The 24,207-nt window shown below is 42.6% G+C and overlaps 2 protein-coding genes across 2 annotated transcripts; both read left to right on the forward strand.

Annotated features, from left to right (window-relative positions):
* Positions 1-2,262: 2,262 nt before the first annotated feature.
* Positions 2,263-12,491, forward strand: LOC118079196 (vomeronasal type-2 receptor 26-like). Its single transcript, XM_060281296.1, has 6 exons — positions 2,263-2,432; positions 3,191-3,368; positions 4,108-4,962; positions 5,675-5,902; positions 8,962-9,088; positions 11,581-12,491. Exons 1-6 carry the CDS (start codon positions 2,263-2,265, stop codon positions 12,489-12,491), a joined length of 2,469 nt encoding a protein of 822 aa, XP_060137279.1.
* A 1,511-nt stretch (positions 12,492-14,002) lies between these two features.
* LOC118079197 (vomeronasal type-2 receptor 26-like) lies at positions 14,003-22,330 on the forward strand. The gene is made up of 6 exons (XM_035103220.2): positions 14,003-14,247; positions 14,846-15,137; positions 17,977-18,837; positions 19,854-20,081; positions 20,261-20,387; positions 21,432-22,330. Exons 1-6 carry the CDS (start codon positions 14,003-14,005, stop codon positions 22,328-22,330), a joined length of 2,652 nt encoding a protein of 883 aa, XP_034959111.2.
* Positions 22,331-24,207: the final 1,877 nt, after the last annotated feature.

Consider the following 24,207-nt stretch of genomic DNA (forward strand, 5'->3'; position numbering starts at 1 on the left):
TATGAAGATACCCCTCCTTAGGAGCTATCCTATGTTAATTCATTATCCTCCCATCCCACATCCGACAGCCAATCAACATATAGCAAACACAAGCATGTAAACTTTGCCCTTCCATTTTGAATGCCACAGATTTGCCCTTTATTTGCTGAATGCAACACTTCAAACAATCAATCAAAATTATACAGAGCCCAGGATTTGTGGAAAGTTTATTTTGTCTGCCTACATGCAAATAGGCAGTTTCGTTTGACTAGTTGCTCTGTGGAGAGTCAAAGCTCTGAACTCCAGAAAACTCCTGCCCCAACACTTTGAGTTGTATCCGACTGCTTCATCCCATGGGTGCAAGCATTTTTGCTTGTACAAAGGATTTTCTCCCCTCTCCTCACCCTATGTGGGCCTCATACTTTACCAATCTGCTCCAGAGTGTCGGGGGAGGGGGAACCTAGACCAGATTTAGAGTTCACATGGGGGAAGGGAAATCAAACCTTTTACAAAAGGAAATGAGAAAAAGGTTCGGGAGCAGCCTTCCATCTGCCTGTCACACGTGGGGTCAGAGGCAAAAGTGTGAGCAGCAACAAATGTACGTTTTGCGTTTGTATAGTGCACTAGTACCTGCACACACTCACAAGAGGAATTGTCAGAGTTCAAGGACACTTTCCAGTGAGGCAAAAGAACTCTGGGTGTGGAGCTTGCTAGTAAGGGTTTCACCTGGGGAGAATTCCAAATATCAGCATTATATTCAGCTCCCAGGTCTAGGATTCCCAAGCTCTGTTCTCATTGCATACAGGCCAGAAAGGTCTGCACTCAGCAACCTGTCCAGCTCTGCTGATTTCATCTAGCAATGCATTCCATCTTTGTTATTCCCCCAAATGAACTGTTTGTGGGCATAGCTTGGGTTTAAGGCTTCGGTTGTATGATGCTGTATCTACATCATCTATTACAGCAACCATATAGTCAGTGGGGTGTTGTGGTTAAATCAGGGGCTATTTCTGCTGTTTCAAAGAGGTGTGGTGCTATTAATGTAATCTGGCTATATTTATTACACTAAAATGTTGCTTTTTCTATGTTGTTACATTTGCTATTCTGTTGTTCTTTTATTATGAAATTGTTCTTGACGCTGTTCATTTTGAGATGTATTCTTTTATTCTTGTTGTTAGCTATTTGGAGTAAGATTCTTTCAGTGGAAGTGCAGTGTACAAATAAATTTATGAATGAATGATTGAACTGTACTTTCAGTCTTCCCAGGACAGATGTTAAACTAAACAGTTTACAATTCTTAGGGCCTTAATGTCCATTGAAGCCAAACTCATCTTAAGTGAACTTGGAAGTTTCTGCACTACAGCCCTGGGCAGGGAATGAATAGTCCCTGGCAGACATTATAAGATGGGCAACATCTGCAATGGGAAGAGGTGGAGAGTCAGCTGGGATGACGAGTTGCATGGGCATTTATGGAATACCTTTTTTTTGGGGGGGGTTGCTTGAGGATTGTTTGTATATTTGAAAATAAATAAATTTATTTAAAAAACACAACAAAAGCAAATGAACAAAAGTCAGGAGAAACTTAGGGTGGGTTGTCAACGACATTTATCTCTCTCCACATGCATCATTTTTTCAAGGGGATTTCTGACATCATCATATTAATCTGTCAGTTTGTGAATACCAGTGAGACCTGCACAGACCACGCTGAGTAACTTCACTTTCAAGTGTCATGCTCAATGGTCCCTGGTTGTACAAAGCTGAGAATATAAATACCATCTGCTCCTAACTATGATAGTTACATCCACATAGTTTCCTGCTACAAATTGCAGTATCTGGGACTCTTAATTCCTATAATACAATTAGATGATGACATAAACTGGATTATTGCAGCTGTCACATCTAAGTGCCTGTAAATCTCAATGATATTATTATCCTCTCTGTAATTATGAAATTAAGTATGGAAGCTTCGTTTCCACATATCAAGGCAGCTGCAAATATGAGCTGCATTATTATCAATGAAGATAGGAGGGTGCTGTGAATATCGCCTGTACAATTCCAAGGTGTAACAAGAGATAGCCAGGGCTTGGTCAGGCTAATAACAGATGCTTTACACTGCACAATCTGACTCACAAATCAATGTAGTGTTGACTTAAGTTAGGCTACCCAACGCAGCAAAGGACTTACTGAAAGAGAATGTGGGGACAGGATAATTTAGGCAGAAGAGGAATTATTTCATGCAAGATAGTTGGATTTGTCCTATTGCTACCAGTGCTTCTACTTCAGGGGATGTGCAGGATTCCTAACACCTGGAGCACATGCAGTCCCCTTCCTTTTCTTCACAAGTATTACCAGCCAGGAGACCTCATCGTTGCTGGTATTATGTCTCAGATCTCCATATTATTCAACCCAATAGATTTCGATAAATGTCCTTCTAATGACCTCATCGATGACATTTTGTAAGATTTGTTTTGCAAAAAGCTCTGGTACCATATATTTGTTATATTTATTTTCCCTAGGAGTGTCAGGCCCATAGTTCAGTGATAGATCCAGTGAATGACAGAAGGACAAATTTCTTTGCCCAAGAGTTGAATCATCCCTGTAGCTAAACCATATTAATCATTATCTGTTATCCTTTTAGTTGTGACAGGCATATTTCAGGACTGCAATACCTCAAAACTGCCATGTCCCATATGAACTAACCCAGACCATGCAATCATAATCGGAGGCCTTTCTTTGTGTGCCCCCTTCACAAGAGGTTCAGGGCCTTTTTCTGCAGTGGCTCCCTGTTTATACAATACTCTGCTAAGGGAGGCTCACCAGGTGCCTTTGTTACATTTATTTAGGTGCCTTATGTATTTTTGTGTTTTTTATTTGTAAACTGCCCTGTGATCCTTGGATGAACACATGTATAGAAACTTAATTTAAAAAATAACTAGATTTAAACACAATGGTTTAGAACTGGAACCTATGCATGTTCATATTTCTCCAGATTTACCTGAATTGAGATTGATCAGTATGATAATATTGGTTCAACTGAGGTGTAGCAATTGTCCAATGCAGAAGGAAATCAACGTGTTACAGCATGTAACTATCCTTTCAGGGTTATGACACAGCTCTACCAACATATCCTGGCATTAGTATTTGCTGTAAAAGAGATCAATGCAAATCTCCAAATTTTACCCAACCTCACCCTGGGCTTCCACATCTACAACAGCCATTTCAGTCAAAGCTGGACCTATCGTGCTGCCTTGGAACTCCTCTCTACGTACAGCAGATTCATCCCCAACTACAAGTGTGACACCCAGAATTATCTAGCAGCAGTCATTGGAGGCCCGAACTCTGAGGTTTGTCTTCATATGGCAAATATACTGAGCAACTACAAGATTCCACAGGTAACATTCTCTCAGAGGTGTCTCCTGATAGTAAATTACCCAGACCATTCGGTCTTGTTTTCAGGCAAAAGGATGGAACTTTGCAATTGTCGATGATCAGATGTCCCTTCGCAGCTGTTACTGTGTTGATCCTTTGTCCGTTCTTTTTCATTTGCGTTCCCCCCTTGTTGCTTAATATGGAACGTTATTAACTGCCTTGGAAAGAAATGATGAGGAGCTTGATAAATATATTAATACAAATAATTGAAATAAGCTGGCTGAGGGGCTACAGGAAGGTGTCCGTCAGTTGTTATTGAAATCCAGCTTTCATCAGCCCCAGCCAGCAAGGGCAATGTGCTCATAGATTATGGGGAGTTCTTATCCTACAACGGAATATGGTGGAAGCCCAGTTATGCCAGTGTAATGTAAGAGATGACACTACCATGAAAGGTAACTGCGTATAATTGCTTGAGTAGACTGGTACAACCCTCGACCAGAATATACTATATGCTACTACAAATTCAATGGTGAGAACATTTTTCTATGTTTAGAGGATTGCTCAGTTTATTTGTACCTTTGAATTCTTTCACGTTCTCTTAAGTTTGAGGAAGAACCAACAAGCTCCCATGTCAGCAGCACTCTAAAAGCAAAATATGAAATCTAGATTGTATTTTAACTGCAGTCAATTCAAGTTAAAGAAGAAAACCACTGCACACTTAAAGAGAATTTCTCATCATCTCATTTCCTATCTTTTATTTAGCTCGTATATGGTCCTACTCCAATGAGAAATATTAAAACTGAAGTCGCTTTCTATAACCAAATGTTCCCAAATATAGACCATCAATATGAAGGGATTCTCATGTTAATGCTACATTTCAGATGGCTATGGACTGGTGTATTGATTGCGGATAATGAGAATGGAGAGAGGTTTCTACAGAGTGTGGTTCCAAAATTTATTCTGAGAGGAATCTGCTTTGATTTCATAGGAAGATTTCCATCCATTTCTTATTCTAGTGGTATTGCGGACTTGGTTGCAGATGGGCTCAAGACATTTAATGTTGCCATGAGAAGTACTGCTAATGTGTTGATCATTCATGGGGAAATTGATTCCATGACACTTTTGAGAATGTTTCCTGGTATGTCAGAATATGAAGATATACCAATAAAGGCTACAGGTAAAGTTTGGGTCATGACGGTTCAGATGGATTTCACATCACTTCCCTTTCAGAGAGATCAGGACATAGACTTCCTCCATGGTTCTCTATCCTTCACCATTCACTCAAAGGAGGTCTTGGGATTCAAGGAATTTGTTCAGATGAGAAATCCCATTTTGGAAAAAGAAGATGGCTTTATGAGGATATACTGGGAAAAGGCATTTCAGTGTCATTTCGTTGACTCTGAGGAAAATATGCAGGATGGAGATATTTGCACCGGGGAGGAGAAGCTGGAGGCTCTTCCTGGCTCTATTTTTGAAACAAGCATGACTGGCCACAGCTATAGCATCTACAATGCAGTCAATGCTGTGGCACATGCCGTGCATGCCATCCATTCATCTAAATTCAAGCGCAGGGTGGATGAAGGGTGGCTGAAGCTTTGGATTCAACAGATGTGGAAGGTAATATCATGAGCACAAAAATGCAGGAATGCTGACCATAGCCCTGGGAATAGTAGCAGACATAAAGAATCCAGAGGGTTTGAAAAGTTTCTGTTTCTACCAAGGGTGGTTAGCATCTAAAGACCAAATTACATGTGACATTGAAAACATACTGTAGCTCACTGTTGTGTGAATTCTACATCTGCCAAGAGAAGCTGCTAGGGATCTCAGCCAGGACTCTGACTGACTCATACTGAATGGGGTTAGGTATTTCATTTCACTAATAGGGGATTACACCAGGAGTTTCCATTTTATTCCAAATGGCAGCTGCTTCAGAAGGATCTCTCTCTCTCTCTCTCTCTCTCTCATTGCTCTTCATGAAAATAACTCTATTCAATAATTAAAAAATACTTACAGAAATTGAATGCCCATATGTATGTAGAGAAAGAGAATACAGTATACAGGAAGTAATTGTTCTGCATTCACTTACTTAAGGACATAAGAATATCTTGCTGGACCAGGACATTGAAACATCTCGTCCAGCATCCTTTCGTCAAAAGGAGATAATGGTGATGTAGTGCTCAATGACTTCTATTACATCCATTACTGGTCTTTATGAATCTTTTGAAGGGCCCATTGCTCACATCCCTCAAGAAGGAAAGTTCACCATCAACATGTTATATTTTCTTATGAAATATCCTTCTTTTCTCATCTTTCCCCCTGCCCAATTTAGCTCAACAGCTTGGTGAGAAATAGGTTCTTTAATAATAGTGCTGGGGAAAAAGTTTATTTCAACCAACATGGAGAACTAGAGGCTGCATTTGATATAATAAACTGGGTGACATTCCCAAACCAGTCCATTCTTAGAGTGAGAGTTGGAGGAGTAGACCCACGGGACCCCCTGGGCAAAGAGTTCACCATTCATGAGGATGCCATTGTGTGGCCCAGCAGGTTTAACCAGGTTTGACTCCAGACACATTTTTGCGGGCTTTATTCAAATGTCATTTTGCCAGTCTTCAAGAGGTGTCATGGAAATAATAATAATAATAATAATAATAATAATAATAATACTACTACTTTTTATTTGTACCCCGCCCATCGGGCTGAGTCTCCCCAGCCACTCGAGTAATAAAACAATACAGCATTAGATATTGAAAGCTTCCCCAAACAGGGCTGCCTTCAGATGTCTTTTAAAAATAGGATAACTGCTTATTTCCTTGACATCTGATGGAAGGGTAGGTGCCACGACCAATAAGACCCTCTGTCTGGTTCCCTGTAACCTCGCAGTGAGGGGACTGCCAGAAGGCCCTCAGCGCTGGATCTCAGTGTCCGGGCTGAATGATGGGGGTGGAGACGCTCCTTCAGGTATACAGGACCGAGGCCGTTTAGGGCTTTAAAGGTCAGTACCAACACTTTGAATTGTGCTTGGAAACGTACTGGGAGCCAATGTAGGTCTTTCAGGACCGGTGTTATGTGGTCTCGGCGGCCACTCCCAGTCACCAATCTAGCTGCCGCATTCTGGATTAATTGCAGTTTCCGAGTCACCTTCAAAGGTAGCCCCATGTAGAGCACATTGCAGTCCAAGAGGGAGATAACCAGAGCATGCACCACTTTGTCGAGACAGTCTGCGGGCAGGTAGGGTCTCAGCCTGCATACGAGATGGAGCTGGTAGACAGCCGCCCTGGACACAGAATTAACCTGTGCCTCCATAGACAGCTGTGAGTCCAAAATGACTCCCAGGCTGCGCACCTGGTCCTTCAGGGGCACAGTTACCCCATTCAGGACCAGGGAGTCCCACACACCCGCCCGCCCCCTGTTCCCCAAAAACAGTACTTCTGTCTTGTCAGGATTCAACCTCAATCTGTTAGCCACCATCCATCCTCCAACTGCCTCCAGACACTCTTACAGGACCTTCACCACCTTCACTGGTTCTGATTTAAAAGAGATGTAGAGCTGGGTGTCATCTGCATACTGATGAACACCCAGCCCAAACCCCTGATGATCTCTCCCAGCGGCTTCATATATATATATTTTAAAAAGCATGGGGGAGAGAATGGAACCCTGAGGCACCCTACAAGTGACGGCCCAGGGCTCTGAACACTCATCCCCCAACACCACTTTCTGGACACGGCTCTGTATAACAGTGCCCCCAGCTCCCAACCCCTCTAAACGGTCCAGAAGGATGTTATGGTCAATGGTGTCAAAGGCCGCTGAGAGATCCAGCAGAATTAGGAAACAGCTCTCACCTTTGTCCCTAGCCCACCGGAGATCATCAACCAGTGTGATGTGACCAAGGCAGTTTCAGTCCCATGGTGAGGCCTGAATCCCGATTGGAAGGGATCCAAATATACGCATCTTCCAGGCGTGCCTGGGGTTGTTCAGCAACCACCCGCTCAATCACCTTGCCCCTAGAATGGTAAATTTGAGACTGGGCGATACTTGGCCATATTGGCCGGGTCGAAAGATGTTTTTTTAAGAAGCGGTTTAATAACCGCCTCTTTCAGCGGGTCTGGGAAGGCTCCCTCACAGAGAGAAGCATTCACCACCCCATGGAGCCCATCTCCCAGCCCTTCCTGGCTCGCTTTTATTAGCCAGGATCAATGAGACAGGTAGTCAGTTTCATTAGTCCAAACAGCCTGTCCACATCCTCGGAGGTAACAGATTGGAATTGATCCCATATAACTTCAGTCCTTTCCCTGCGCATCTCTGTTTATTCAGTGTCAGATAGGCTCACAGCTTCTTCAGCATGCCCCCAACCTTACTGTGCTATTGCTAATCATGCCTGCATGTTGGATGGCACATTTGAAAATGTTTACTTACTTATGCATATAGCCATCTATTTATATTCAATGCAATGAAAATGCTGCACATACAGCTTTCTTATTGCAGGGATCACACATGCATACAACTCTATGAGAACTAGTGCGTGGTGGCATTTAGTGCTTTGTTGTTTATTTTTAGCCTCCTGTGTAATTCTTTGTACAGTGGTACCTCTACTTACGAATTTAATGCGTTCGGAACGCACATTCGTAAGTCGAAAAAAATCGTAAGTCGAATCCCATAGGAATGCATTGGGAGAAAAAAATCATAAGTCAAAGCAACCCTATCTAAAAATTCGTAAGTCGAAGCAACCCTATCTAAAAATTTGTAAGTAGAAAAAATCCTATCTAAACCGCATCTAAGATTGCGGATGGAGCTCCGTTCGTAAGTAGAAACATTCGTAAGTAGAGTTATTCGTAAGTAGAGGTACCACTGTATTTATTTTCATTTATTGTCAGATGTCTTCTGACTGCTATGTATCAGGGTGATTAATGAAATAAATTACTATAATCATAATATGATTAGATGTTCCAGGACACTGCCTTTCTTGCATTCCTTGCAACCTGAATAGGAACAAAGGTTGTTAGACCAAGTCAATCCATTGACCTATCTAGCTCAATACTGACAGCTGCTCTCTGGGCATTAAGACCAAGGTCTTTCTGAACCCTAGCTGGAGATACCTGAGACTGAACTGCATGCAAAGCAGATTCTATACCCTTGATCTATGGCCCTTCTCCCAAGGCAGGGATGGGAAACCTTCAGCCCTCCAGATGTTTCTGAACTGCAACACCCATATTCCCAGCAAGCTTAGCCAATACCTGAAGGTCCCCCACACCTACCCTAAGGGATTCAGATGTTGGAGTCACCAAGTCTTGCTTTATCACACTCGACATGTTTGGTGTATCCACTCTAATTTATGTTTTATGCCTATTCACCAGGCAAATTTTTGAAATGATGTTAATTTAAATAGTTCTACTTATAACCCAATGTACAAGTAAAGAAGTCCCCAGTAAGTCCCACAAAAAAGGTTCTTTGAAGAAAGGCAGAAAATTTTAGCAATGTACCTGTCATCTCCTCTAATTATGCCAAACCTAAGGCAGCTCTGCCAATTCTGGGGGCGGAAGTGGGGGGGGGGATGAGCAACCTGTGTGCTACAAATTTGGAAACCAGGAACTGTTTTCCTCTATCTTTTATGTACAGGCACTACCCATTTCTCTTTGCAATGACCATTGCCATTTGGGTTACAGTAGAACCAAGAAGGAAGGGAAGCCATTTTGCTGTTACGATTGCCTTCCCTGTCCAGAAGGGAAGTTCTCAAACCAGGAGGGTAAGATGTGCCGTGCTAATCTTTCACAAATGGCTTAACCTTGGGATGTTTGATCATCTCCTTGCACATGCTTATTTTTTTTTATTTACTTTGCATGGGTGGCGATCAATGCCAGCTACCAGGACATAGCTGCATGGGCAAACTGAGGTGCAATCAATCATGTTCTTAACAAAAAGAACTCTGCATCTTTTCTATACAAACTATACCTTGCATATTTCATAAACCTCCCCATATCATGTAACCAACAGCTCAAACTGACATTATGGACTTGCAAATACAAAACAGCTATTTGTGTGTGTGTGGGGGGGAGTGATTCATTGTTGTTGTTGTTGTTTAGTCGTTTAGTCGTGTCCGACTCTTCGTGACCCCATGGACCATAGCATGCCAGGCACTCCTGTCTTGCACTGCCTCCTGCAGTTCGGTCAAACTCATGTTGGTAGCTTCGAGAACACTGTCCAACCATCTCATCCTCTGTCGTCCCCTTCTCCTAGTGCCCTCCATCTTTCCCAACATCAGGGTCTTTTCCAGGGAGTCTTCTCTTCTCATGAGGTGGCCAAAGTATTGGAGCCTCAGCTTCACGATCTGTCCTTCCAGTGAGCACTCAGGGCTGATTTCCTTCAGAATGGATAGGTTTGATCTTCTTGCAGTCCATGGGACTCTCAAGAGTCTCCTCCAGCACCATAATTCAAAAGCATCAATTCTTCGACGATCAGCCTTCTTTATGGTCCAGCTCTCACTTCCATACATCACTACTGGGAAAACCATAGCTTTAACTTTCTATCAAGAAGGCCAAGGCACTTGGTACTTAGGCACACCCATCCATGCTATGATCAGACCAAGAACCAGCGACAGAGCAAGCTGATCAGATGCCTGGGGCAGCATGAGTACCCTGTGCCCAGGGGTAGGGGCAGGGGCAGCAACCCATGGGGTGTGGCCAGCCAGGGCAGGATGCTCCACGGGGCCTCCAAGGAATCTGGCTACCTCCTCCCACTCAGGTGGGGGGATGCGGAGGGCGGACCATTTGGGGCAGCGTGGAGCCTGCAGGCACCCAAGCCACTGCGTCACTCCCAGGAGAGATGTGTGGCTTGGGCATGAGTGCCACCCGCCATTTTGTCACCCTCCCCCTCAGTGGCGTGCCCCCACCGCACACTCCTTTCTCCGCCCCTGCCCAGAACTGCTTCGTTTCAGCAAGGTGGCTTTTGGGTTTGTTAAGAAATAGGATTTACAGGGTTTATCAGGAATATTCTAGATAAGAGAATATACAGTGGTACCTCGACTTACGAAGGTAATCTGTTCTGCGGCGCTCTTCGGAAGTCGGAAAGTGTCCATTTTGCGCATGTGCAGAACGCGCACACTCTCCGCAAAAATACTTCCGGGTTAGCGGACTTCGGAAGACGAAACCTTCGGAAGTCGAGTCATTCGTAAGTCAAGGTACCACTGTAGTTAGATACTGATTACATTCCGTTATAACTATTGATATGTATGTATTAAGCAATCAGTGCTAAGAGCTTGGTAGAAATAATGAACATTATTCTATTGTAAACCACTCTATGTAGAAGTAGTTAAAAAGTTAGTACTGAATAGCCTATCTGTCAGCTATGTTCCTCCACTGACAGGGAATGAGAACGCTGGCATAGAGAGAGCAGGTAAGAATGGAGTGCAGAGGGGAGGGCGAAGTGGCAGGGAGCAGCCATGACTTGATCTCTGGGCACAGGGATAACAGAAGGGAGAGCCAGAGTGAAAAAATGCAGCTTGTCAGCCCAGACAGTGACTCAGACCCAGGAATACCGACAGTGCCCTCTCCAAAATCTTGTAGGATCACGAGACTTTATGAGAAGTGTGAAAAGGAAAGGAAGAGAAGGTGGAGGTTTTCCTGTTGGGGAAAGCAACTGTGCTATCTGAGGATGACGGCGCTTAGCTGAGCTCTGACCTGGTTTGTTTGTTTGTTTGTTTGAACAATAAATCTGAAATACAGTGGTACCTCGGGTTACAAACACTTCAGGTTACAAACGCTTCAGGTTACAAACTCCGCTAACCCAGAGTCTAGGACTGAAGTCTGATTCAGAAAAGAAACTTCGTACCTCCTCTATTATTATGTGGAAATTACAAACGAACTATAACCCCCCCCCCATTTCAGGTGAGTGAAAATCACAGACAGGTGGATACTTCTACACTACAGACCAATAGTTTAAGTGGTTTTTTGTGTATGTGTCCTGGCACATTTCAAATTATAAGCTGAAAACTCTAGGTTAAACAACTACCATCTCTGAGTACAGTATCCTCAAAATAGAATTGCATAAGAAAGATGGATATAAGTTTTTCAGTTATCTATCTAGTATCCACCTTCCTAGGTTTTGTAAAATTAATCTGGTTGTCCCAAGTGCCCACTCATTGGGGTTTTCTCTCTCTCTCCTTTTGCCTTGATTATTCTACTGCAAATAGAGTTTCCATATTCCAATGTAAATAGGGTTTCCTCATGTTTTCTTTTTCAGACATGGATGACTGTTTGCAATGTCCAGAAGATCAGTATCCAAACAATGCCCGTAATTCATGCATTCCAAAATTAATAATCTTCCTCACTTTTGATGAACCTTTGGGAATCTCTTTGGCAGTATTGGCTCTTTCCTTTTCATTCATTGCAGCTTCAGTGCTTGGCATCTTCGTTAAGCTTAAGGACACTCCCATTGTCAAGGCCAACAACCGGAATCTCACCTACACTCTTCTCATTTTCCTTCTGCTCTCCTTCCTTTGTGCTTTGCTGTTCATTGGCCAACCCAAAAAGCTGACGTGTCATCTTCGACAAACTGCTTTCGGCATTATCTTCTCAGGAGCGATATCTTGTGTTCTGGCCAAAACCACCATTGTAGTTCTAGCTTTCATGGCCACCATGCCTGGATCCAGGATGAGGAAATGGTTGGGGAGCAGACTGGCTGCTTCCATTGTTCTTTCCTGCTCCCTGATTCAAGCCGCTATTTGTACTGTGTGGCTCTCAACCTCTCCCCCGTTCCCAGATTTCAACATGCACTCAGTTATGAAAGAAATTGTTCAAGAATGTAACGAGGGCTCAGTCACCATGTTTTACTGTGTTTTGAGCTACATGGGCTTCCTGGCCACTGTCAGCTTCACTGTGGCTTTCCTAGCCCGCAAGTTGCCTGATACTTTCAATGAAGCCACGTTTATCACCTTCAGCATGTTGGTCTTTTGCAGCGTTTGGCTGACCTTTGTCCCAACCTACCTGAGCACCAAGGGTAAATATATGGTTGCTGTGGAGATTTTCTCCATCTTGGCCTCCAGTGCTGGGTTACTGGGCTGTATCTTTTCACCAAAGCTCTACATCATTGTGTTCAGACCTGAGTTGAACAACAAGGAACAGCTAAGAAGAAGAAACAATGAAATATTCTAAATCATTTAGCCCTGGCCCAATTTAAATTAGCAACGAGAATTAAGGGAATTAAGTCAGTGAGAAGCATCTCATTCCTATGGCCTTTCAAACTTTGTGGGGAGTAATTGTTTCCGTTTGTTATGATGGCATGTATTTTTGTGTTTTTAGTTTGTAAACCACCCTGTGATCTTTGGATGAAGGGCAGTATAGAACTTAATAAAGAAAAATAATATTAAATAAATAATACACATGGGCCTGATCATGCTGAAATTTATTGGACTGAGTCCTATGTTACTGTTACACCAGTGTGGTGTAGTGGTTAAGAGCAGTAGACTCGTAATCTGGGGAACCGGGTTCACGTCTCCACTCCTCCACATGCAACTGCTGGGTGACCTTGGGCTAGTCACACTTCTTTGAAATCTCTCAGCCCCACTCACCTCACAGAGTGTTTGTTGTGGGGGAGGAAGGGAAACGAGAATGTTAGCCGCTTTGGGACTCCTTCGGGTAGTGATAAAGCGGGATATCAAATCCAAACTCTTCATTGTTTAATCATGTCCTCCCTCAAAGAGGGGACGTGTTGTGGTGAGACCTGGCAACCAAACCCTTGTGTTGTGGGTGGGTATGATTGGATAGCCACAACACCCGATGGGTAGGTCCCTTGTTGCCAGGTTTAATCTGACCAATGGGACACTAGCCAAATGGATCAAGGGACCTATATATGCCAATGCATGTGACCCTGAGCTTTCTCTCTTGGTCAGTGCATCAGCACACCAGCATCGTGTCCGCTGCGAGCCGAAAGAGAGACCAATCTACCTTCAACGATTACGGTGATCTGTTTTCATTATTTCGCCCCATGTGTGAATTCATCCTATGTCTGCATAGACACTAATGGAAGTTATAGGAATGAGATGATTGCATTCAACATTTTGATAGCTGTATTCTACATATGCAAACAGTAGGCCTGGCACAATCACATGGAATGTTGGGCGTGTGCTACCTGAGAAGCATGCGGTGGTGAGAGGGAGACGATTTGCTGAGCCTCCTGCTGAAAGGGATTCTTGCCTCCAAAACCTTAACTTTCCCAAAACACATTGCAAACAATGTTCTGGTTCTGGTGCAATCAGGGGTGGTGGTGAGAATTAGCCACACAAGGTTCAGTATGCCCCAATGAACAGAACCTGAGGCAACCTCCACCTGGGTGTTTTCCTCTGCAATGTCTCAGAGAACCTTCAAATCTCCAATCATTATCTGCTCTGTAATTATCAAACTCATCACAATTATTTCTACTTCATCTTCAAATCTCAGAGGACCTCTGATAACCACAGGAAAACAACTATCAGGACATAACACAGGTGTTAATATGGACTTTTCCATGAAGAACTGGGGCTAGTGAGAATCGGCATTTGGTAAGACCGACTATCCCTGCTAGTTTTCACTGAATAACCCTTCACTGCAATAAGTCCAATGGATCTCCGTTCAAATCAGACTGTGCTGCTCAAGGATATGTGAGTGTTGGTATAGAAATAGAGAAAATGGCATTCATTAAGACTTTTCCATGGGTGAAGATACTGTTCTTTGTGCGGTTATCAGTGTCACTTCCTCAGATGTCAAGCAATACTGTTAATAAATGCAACATCAATTACCCTCTCTCTGTTCGTCACAAGTATTATCAGTCAGGAGACTTCATCCTTACAGGCATCATTTCTCAGTTCTACATGTTTTCTTATGAAATAACCTTTGAACAACATCCTTTTGATGAACTCATGAATGATTATTTGTAAGAACTGCATTTTCTTTCTTTCTTCCATTTTTGAAGAACCAGATATATATCTTTAGGAATAATCTTTATCTTTGGTTTATTAGTTTGCATATGTTCTCAATTAAACATTAGTATGTTGGATTCAGAGGATGCTCCCCCAATTTTAATGCACTTGTATGCACAGTTTATTCTGGTATGTGCATTTTTATGCACATCATTTGCCTGGAGGAGTATGCTGTAAAATTCTGGAATATTCAATTTTCAAATTATCTGTTTCGGTTTTGGAAATGGAAGATCAGGTCTATAGATAAGAAATGTATTGAATTCATTCCTCACCCCAGGCACCCCCAAACTCGGCCTTCCAGATGTTTTGGGACTACAACTCCCATCATCCCTAGTTAACAGGACCAGTGGTCAGGGGCGATGGGAATTGTAGTCCAAAAACATCTGGAGGGCTGAGTTTGGGGATGCCTGCCCCATCCTTCACACTTCTCTCAAATGTGGTAGTATAATTTATGCAGTGCATTATTTAAATTAAATACACACGAAACATACTTTTGTATACCGTTTTTTTGAAATAGATGAGCTATGATGCACACTATGACTTTCTTTGCAGGATGTTGCCTCAGAGCTACCAGAACATTGTAGCCTTGGTATTTGCTGTAAAGGAGATTAATGACAATCTGCAGCTCTTGTCTAATATAACCCTGGGATTCCACATCTATAATAGTTATTTCAGTGCAAGCTGGACTTACCATGCCTCAATGCAACTTGTTTCTGCACGTGGAAAATGCATCCCTAACTTCAAGTGTGACACCCAGTACAATCCCGTAGCAGTCATTGGGGGCCCTAGCTCTGATGTTGGTGTTGACATGGCAGCAAACCTGTGCATTTACAAGATTCCCCAGGTGAGATGTGCTCATGAATCATACATCTCCTTTTTGCGGTTTGTGGATATAAAATTGCATTATCAAAACAGAAAGGCAGAGCTTTCCAAACTTTCCACATTGGAAATGTTATCATTTTGCAGCACAGTAATTCAGTTTTACTAGCAAACCCAATCCCTTGTAAGAGATATGGACACATATCCTGCAACACACCTACACAGTGCAGCCAACTCACTAACCTGTTGCGTGTTTAGACCTTTAAACCTCCCCCTTAAATAAATCCACACAAGACTCAAATTTTTGGTTTGGTTTTTGGCAGAATTTAGGCCACAACTTTATTGATTACAGCAAGTGAGTGGTTGCATAGGCTCTGGTTCAACTAGCTCCCTGCACCGTTGCAGGTAGCGCTGTCCCAGGGCTCTACCATAGGTCAGCCTAGGATGAACACTTGGAATGGCGGAAAGCCAGGGACATGCTATGTCCACCACCCAGATGTCCCCCTGGACACAGGCAGGGGCACAACCCCTCACAGGGTTGACCAAACCATTGAGTCCCTGGATTTCTTTAACGGAATACCCCTTCACATAGGGATGGCGAGAGTGTTCCCCCATCCCTATCACCTGAACCAGAGCCTATCCGCAACCTTGCAAGTTGTGATGATTTGCTGCACAGCAGGCAAAACCCAAATGGCACAAGCCAATCAGCCAAGTAGGGAAAATTCCTGCCGTGACCCTGTCCCAAAGACACGGCGGCATAGCAAGGTCAAGCGCGCAAGCCCTAAATATAAGGAGAGGTGGGCGGGTGTTCCGATGCACTAACCAAGAGAAAAAGCTCAGGGACCCGTGCATTGGCATATATAGGCCCCTTGATCCATCTGGCTAGCGTCCCATTGGTAAGATTAAACCCAGCAACAAGGGACCTACCAATCGGGTGTTGTGGCTATCCAATCGTACCCACTCACAACACAAGGGTTTGGTTGCCAGGTCTCACCTCTTTGAGGGAGGATGTGATTTGGGACACACAGTTTGGAAAGCTCTGCAGAAAGGCATAACTTGCATGCTGCAATTAATCATGAAATGGGGGAAAGGTTTATTGATTCATATGAATTTATATAAAATATATCCTGTATACATACGCTACTGTTTAACAATGGCAAAACAGTTCTTTCTACAACCTTGGGTCATCTTACCATCATATGAACTTCCCCATTCACTGACTTATTTGGAGGAGCCACTCCTGGTGGTTACATCTCCTGCAATGGTCCATCTTTGTGTTCTCCATAGTAGAACATTTGTTGTGGAATCTATTTCATTAAATCAGCAGTGGCTAAAGGATTGGAGAAGATCAGTCTACATCCCAATCCCAAAGAAGGGCAGTGCCAAAGAATGCTCCAACTACAGCACAATTGCACTCATTTCACATGCTAGCAAGGTTATGCTTAAAATTCTACAAGGCAGGCTTAGGCAGTATGTGGACCGAGAACTCCCAGAAGAGCAAGCTGGATTTTGAAGGGGCAGAGTAACCAGAGACCAAATTGCAAACATGCGCTGGATTATGGAGAAAGCTAGAGAGTTCCAGAAAAACATCTACTTCTGCTTCATTGACTATGCAAAAGCCTTTGACTGTGTCGATCATAGCAAACTATGGCAAGTTCTTGAAGAAATGGGAGTGCCTGATCACCTCATCTGTCTCCTGAGAAATCTCTATGTGGGACAAGAAGCTACAGTTAGAACTGGATATGGAACAACTGATTGGTTCAAAATTGGGAAAGGAGTACGGCAAGGTTGTATATTGTCTCCCTGCTTATTAACTTATATGCAGAACTCATCATGTGAAAGGCTGGACTGGATGAATCCCAAGCCAGAATTTAGATTGCCGGAAGAAATATCAACAACCTCAGATATGCTGATGACACAACCTTGATGGCAGAAAGTGAGGAGGAATTAAAGAACCTTTTAATGAGGGTGAAAGAGGAGAGCGCAAAATATGGTCTGAAGCTCAACATCAAAAAAACTAAGATCATGGCCACTGGTCCCATCACCTCCTGGCAAATAGAAGGGGAAGAAATGGAGGCAGTGAGATATTTTACTTTCTTGGGTTCTATGATCACTGCAGATGGTGACAGCAGTCACGAAATTAAGATTTTCTTGGGAGAAAAGCAGTGACAAACCTAGACAGCATCTTAAAAAGCAGAGACATCACCTTGCCGACAAAGGTCTGTATAGTTAAAGCTATGGTTTTCCCAGTAGTATTGTATGGAAGTGAGAGCTGGACCATAAAGAAGGCTGATCGCTGAAGAATTGATGCTTTTGAATTACGATGCTGGAGGAGACTCTTGAGAGTCCCATGGACTGCAAGAAGATCAAACCTATCCATTCTGAAGGAAATCAGCCCTGAGTGCTCACTGGAAGGACAGATTGTGAAGCTGAGGCTCCAATACTTTGGCCACCTCATGAGAAGAGAAGACTCCCTGGAAAAGACCCTGATGTTGGGAAAGATGGAGGGCACAAGGAGAAGGGGACGACAGAGGACGAGATAGTTGGACAGTGTTCTCGAAGCCACCAATATGAATCTGACCAAACTGCAGGAGGCAGTGGAAGACAGGAGTGCCTAGCGTGCTCTGGTCCATGGGGTCACAAAGAGTCGGACACGACTAAACGACTAAACAACAACAACAAAATCATACGTGTGACTTTTTACTCAATGCATGTGAACTGGTATAATTGTAATGGTTCTTCTGGTACAAATGCAGCCAATTTTGTCTGCTTCCACCTGTTACCAAGAAAACATATATGTTTAATTTAATGTGGAAATAAATGCACGTACTCTCCGTCCCCCAACACATTTTTCTTTTATTTAGCTTACCTACGGTTCAACTGCAGAAATAAATGATGTAACTGAAGCTGTTTTCTTCCATCATATGTTTCCAAATGAAGACCATCAATATAGGGGAATCCTCCAATTGCTGCTGTTTTTTAGCTGGACGTGGATTGGAGTGATTTGCTCTCAGGATGATGAGACTGGAGAAAGATTTGTAAACAGCATACTTCCCCTCTTTACCGCGAATGGGATCTGCTTTGACTTCATAGTAAGATTCCCTAACCTATCTTTTTCCAATGGCATTACAGAAATGAAGAATAAGATGAATGAGGCTAAGAAAGTCATAATAGAAAGCACTGCCAATGTGTTAGTCTTGCATGGCGATGTTAAGAATATCATCATGATGACAACACTGCTGTACATGTTTGAAATGAATATACCAGTGAAGTTAAGTGGTCAAGTCTGGATTATGGTAGCCCAGATGGACTTCTCATCAGTTGGTCATCAAAGTAGATGGAAAGCAAACTTCATTGACGGCTCTTTATCCTTTGCAGTTCATTCCCAAGAATTGTTAGGATTTCAGAAATTCCTTCAGATGAGAAATCCGGTTATAGACACAGAAGATGGCTTTATCAGGGATATCTGGCAATATGCATTCAAATGCATTCTCCCCGACTCTGATATAGGTGATCAAGATATGGAATTATGCACTGGGAACGAGAAGCAGGAGACTCTTTCTGAGCCTCTTTTTGACCCAAACGTGAGTGGCAACAGCTATAGCATCTACAATGCTGTCTATGCTTTGGCCCATGCTTTGGATGACATGCATTCATCCCACGTTAAACACAGACCAATGGTGGGTGGAGGTAACTGGAAGCTTCTGAATCACCATCCATGGCAGGTAACCTTTCCAGGTGAAAACAAGAGAACTAACTTTGACTATTGTCTTGTATTACTGTTTCTCTCTGTCAAACTTGCATGTTATGTTAGAAAACAGTTGCCTTTGGTTTATCATTCATTTTACAAGTTTAGCTTTTCTCCAGCTAGTATCTTTGTGAATTTGATTAGCTCATCATTCCGGAATGTTATAACTAACGTTATAACTAATGGCGAAGTTGTATGTTATTTCAAACACCTACAATTAGCTATCTTGTTTTGGAAAATTATCAAAAGATTGGGATAAGGTTGGGATTTGCAGTGTGTGGAGTGGGCTTAATCCTAAATTTGTTCCTAAGTATTCCCTGCCTTCTTGTGCATAAAAAGATCCCTGCTGCATCAGAACAAAGGCCTATGGAAATCAGCATCCCAGATCCCACAGTAGCCAATCAGATGTCTACTAAAAATCCACAAGTAGATCAGTAGTTCACTCCTATTGCTGCCCATGAAATTCTGAGGGGCTGTGACTCTAGACCCCAAAGTAGTCTTGTCATAGCTGCCAAGTTTTCCCTTTTCTTGCGAGGAAGCCTATTCAGCATAATGGAAAATCCCTTAAAAAAAGGGACAACTTGGCAGCTATGAGTCTTGTCCCCTTTTCAAGCTTTTTCAGTTGTGTCAATTCCCAAAATGTATTATTATGAATTCCTTTGTATTTGCGGAAGAAATACTTCTGCTTCTCTGTCCTGGATAGAACAACATTCAACTTCATTAGTTGGCCCAGTGTTTTAATGATATTAGAGAGGAAGGGGGGAAAATATCTCTAATTATTTTCACATCTGTGTGATTTTAAAAATGTATTACTACTTTTTCTGTTGTCCAAGATTCTCAAGGAGGTTGATTACAAAAATATAATAATAATAATAATAATAATAATAATAATAATAATAATAATAATACGACAGCACTGTTACTAGTCAAAGTATACTCACACCACTCGCTACATAATTATGCATGGTTTTTTTAATAATATTTTTTTTTAAGGTCCACCAGTATCTCAGGAGTGTTTCATTTAACAACAATGTGAATGAAGAAGTTTATTTTGACCAAAATGGGGAAATAGAAGCTGGATTTGATATTATAAATTGGATTGTATTCCCCAACCAGTCCTTTCTTAAAGTCAAAATTGGAAGGATAGACCCACAGGCTGCTCCTGATAAAGTGTTCAACATTTGTGAACATTCTATTGTGTGGTCTAAGAGTTTCAACCAGGTAGGGTCTCTGTGTGTTTTGGAGTGCATTGAACCATTATTCAAATATTCAATAGGCTGTTGTTGTTGTTGTTGTTGTTGTTGTTGTTGTTGTTGTTGTTGTTGTTGCATTTTCAAAATAGAAAGGCAGATACATACTTTCTGAATCCTTAAACATTTCTCTCTTTCATCTATGAACAGGCAGTGCCCCTTTCCACATGTAATGACCATTGCCATTTGGGCTATCGTAAGACCAAGAAAGAAGGCGAACACTTTTGCTGCTACGATTGCCTCCCGTGTCCGGAAGGAAAGATCTCCAATGAAAAGGGTAAGAGAAGCCTTGTCCAAAGCTTATCAGTTTATAGTCACCTGCCTTCTATCAAAAAGGTTGTTCAGATGCCTAAAGGGGTAGTGTGTGCTAACATAAGGTTATAGTAGGATACACCTAGTGTTCATGCTTAACAAATAGTGGTCAGTTCAACGGCTTGATGGAAATAATGAAAAATATCATTCTCTAAACAAACTAAGTGGAAATTTATCTCTTCAAATTCCTGTATGAAATTATCTGAGACCTGGTTTCAAACTAATGAACAACTATGCATAGATTCTGTGTGTTCATTTTATTTGCATATTTATAACTACACTTTCAAAGAAAATATAACAAATCAGTGTGCAACATACAACACATTAATAACAGTATAAACACCAGAAACATATTAATGAGAAATGGTTGGATTGAATAATAATAATAATAATAATAATAATAATAATAATAATAATAATAATAAATTTATTATTTATACCCCATCTATCTGGCTGGGTTTTCCCAGCAACTCTGGGCGGCTTCCAACAAGAGATTGAAAATACATTAAAACATCAGTCATTAAAAACTTCCCTAAACAGGGCTGCCTTCAGATGTCTTCTAAACGTCAGAAAGTTGTTTATTTCTTTGACATCTGATGGGATGGCATTCCACAGGGCGGGCGCCACTACTAAGAAGGCCCTCTGCCTGGTTCCTTGTAACTTTGCTTCTCGCAGTGAGGGAACCGCTAGAAGGTTAGTCTGAAACATACCGTAGTTGTTGGTGTAAGATAACTCAGTGAGCTTCAAGGACATTTCTATTAGGATAGGCACAGTTCTAAACACCTCTAGTCTAACACGTCTACAGTGCATTTGCTCTCCGCTAAGAGAGGCAGCTTCAGTGCTTGGTTGAATTTCCTTTGATTACAGGAGATCTACACCATTGGTTGCTTTTGGAACAGACATTCTTGTAGAGCCCTATTGAGATGGCACACGTTTCTTGCAGATTTGATTAGTATAGTAAGCTACAATTTGGGATTCTATGTACAATAAAGATTTCTATCATTTTCAGACATGGGGGATTGCTTTCAATGTCCAGAAGGACAATATCCTAACATCAACAAGGATTCCTGTATTCCCAAAAGGATAAGCTTCTTGTCTTATGAAGAACCCTTGGGGACCAGTTTGGCCATTCTGGCACTTTCCTTTTCTTCCATTACAGCTTTGGTGCTTTGGGTCTTCATTCAGCATAAGGACACTCCCATAGTCAAAGCCAACAACCAGGACCTCACCTACACTCTCCTCATCTCCCTCCTGCTCTGTTTCCTTTGCCCTCTCTTTTTCATTGGGAAACCTCAGATGGTGATGTGTCTCCTTCGACAAACCATGTTTGGTGTCATCTTCTCAGTTGCTGTCTCTTCTGTTTTGGCCAAAACCATCATAGTGTTTCTGGCTTTCATGGCCACCAAGCCTGGGTCCAGGATGAGGAAGTGGGTGGGCAATAGACTAGCTTTTTCCATTGTTCTTTCCTGCACTCTTAATCAAGCTACAATGTGCAGTGTATGGCTTGCAACCTCTCCTCCATTCCCAGAATCTGACATGAACTCCATGCCCGAAGAAATTATAGTGGAATGCAATGAAGGCTCTGTCACCATGTTTTACTCAGACCTGGGTTTCATGGGTGTACTTGCCTTTGCCAGCTTCACTATAGCCTTCTTAGCCAGGAAATTGCCAGACAGTTTCAATGAAGCCAAGTTCATCACCTTCAGCATGTTGGTCTTCTGCAGTGTTTGGCTGTCCTTCATTCCAACCTACTTGAGCACAAAGGGGAAATACATGGTGGCAGTTGAGATCTTCTCCATCTTGACCTCCAGTGCTGGCTTACTGGGCTGCATCTTTTCCCCCAAATGCTATATCATTATCCTGAGGCCTGAGCTGAACAACAAGGATATGTTAGTAAGAAGAAAGTAGCATGTGCTAAACAAATGGGGGATCATCTTAAAAGATGGTCCTGGTTGCGGGCAGGCCCTCAACCCAGTTCCCCTTACCCTGCCGTGGGCGGAGCAATACCCTCTTGCCAGGGTGGCGCCATGATCACCCAAGTCCTATTGGCCAATCATTTCATTTGGGGTGATCGTAGGGGGTTATAAACTCCTGCCCATCCCACCCCCTTTAATTTGGGTTTCCTTCGGCCTTGCTTTGGACTTCGGTTGGTCAGCCGTCTTGGGACGGGGACCAGGTAGGAATTTTTTCCCAACTGGTAGATTGATATTAGCCTTTGGGTTTTTGCCTACCTCTTAGCAATCGTCACAACTTTGTAAGGTTTGTCACTTAGGCATTGGCTTATTGTTGAGTGGGGGAGGAGAGGTCAGCCATCGCCTGCCCCTCCATTGTTCAAGGGTATTCCATTAAAGGAATCTGGGACCTGGATCCTGTCCAAAGTCTGCTTGAAGGGCTAGGGACATGCCAGTCCTCTGGGAACACTGGGGGAGATGCAGGCGGGTTCCCCCGAAGCAGCTCCCTCTTTAGGTGGTTTACCCTTACTGACTTCCTGCAAAGGGGGCAGGAGTCCGATATGGAGTAGTCTTTTGCCAATGCCTAAGCCAAAACCGCTCACATTTGTTGTAATCAATAAAGTTGTGGCCAAATTTTGCCCATTAATTTAAACTAAAATTCTGTGTCAGTGTGAATTTCTTTATTTCTAATGGGGGTTGGCTTGCAAAAGCATGCATTTGGGTCCCAGGGTGGGGTATCTGTGTTGGGGTTGGGCATTGTGCACCCTCGAGTAGCCCCAGAAAAAAGCACAGGGGATGGGGATTCTGCCTGCAGTTTTGGATAAAGTGCCTAGGAAATCTGGGGATTAGGTCCAGCCATATAACACCAGTCCTAAGACCTACATTGGCTCCCAGTATGTTTCTGAACACAATTCAAAGTGTTGGTGCTGGCCTTTAAAGCCCTAAATGGCCTCAGCTGAAGGAGCGTCTCCACCCTGACACTGAAGTCCAGTGCTGAGGGCCTTCTGGCGGTTCCCTCGCTGCGAGAAGCCAAGTTATAGGGAACCAGGCAGAGGGCCTTCTTGGTAGTGGCACCAGCCCTGTGGAACGCCCTCCCATCAGATGTCAAGGAAATAAACAACTACCTGACTTTTAGAAGATACCTGAAGGCAACCCTATTTAGGGGAGTTTTTAATGTTTCATATTTTATTGTGTTTTTAATATTCTGTTGGAAGCCGCCCAGAGTGGCTGGGAAAACCCAGCCAGATGAGGGGGGAATAATAATAATAATAATAATAATAATAATAATAATAATAATAATTAGCAATTGGGTGAAAGCTGCCGTCATAAATTAATAAGTAGGGGAAAATATATCCTAGATATCCTAGTTAACTCAGTATTTCTTTATTTGTTATTATTAAACATTGCAGCATGTAAGAGCTAATATGGTTTTTACCTAGGTCATCAAAAGAGAGTATGCTATAGATATGCAAATTTAAACATATACTATTTATTGTGCTCCAGGGTCTGGCCAAATATGTATTTTGGTTTTGGTTAACTAAACTTGTATCTCTACTATTCTATTGACTCCTTCCCACCACGTACTGATTTTCAGAGCTTTCCTATTTTGGGGCCAATAGTGACTCTTCCAGGATGATGATGATGATAGTTGTTGTTGTTGTTGTTGTTGCTGCTGCTGCTGTTGCTGTTGCTGTTGCTGTTGTTCTACTACTACAGTACTATTACTACTGCTACTACTGTAACAGAGTTTAATACTGTACAGTTCTTGAAATGGCTGTACAGCATGAAAAACTTTCAGTATGACATAGAATCATAGAATTGTAGAGTTGGAAG

Source organism: Zootoca vivipara, chromosome 13 (assembly GCF_963506605.1).
Source record: "Zootoca vivipara chromosome 13, rZooViv1.1, whole genome shotgun sequence".
In the NCBI taxonomy this organism is placed as follows: Eukaryota; Metazoa; Chordata; class Lepidosauria; order Squamata; family Lacertidae; genus Zootoca; species Zootoca vivipara.

Excerpts from the sequence above, each read along its gene's own strand:
- LOC118079196 (XM_060281296.1), top strand. The coding sequence starts at position 2,263 with ATGTGCAGGATTCCTAACACCTGGAGCACATGCAGTCCCCTTCCTTTT. Across the intron at positions 2,433-3,190 it reads GACCTCATCGATGACATTTT|CCATTTCAGTCAAAGCTGGA; the intron begins GTAAGATTTGTT and ends CATCTACAACAG. Across the intron at positions 3,369-4,107 it reads GCAACTACAAGATTCCACAG|CTCGTATATGGTCCTACTCC; the intron begins GTAACATTCTCT and ends TCTTTTATTTAG.
- LOC118079197 (XM_035103220.2), top strand. The coding sequence starts at position 14,003 with ATGGCATTCATTAAGACTTTTCCATGGGTGAAGATACTGTTCTTTGTG. Across the intron at positions 14,248-14,845 it reads GAACTCATGAATGATTATTT|GATGTTGCCTCAGAGCTACC; the intron begins GTAAGAACTGCA and ends CTTTCTTTGCAG. Across the intron at positions 20,388-21,431 it reads AAAGATCTCCAATGAAAAGG|ACATGGGGGATTGCTTTCAA; the intron begins GTAAGAGAAGCC and ends TATCATTTTCAG.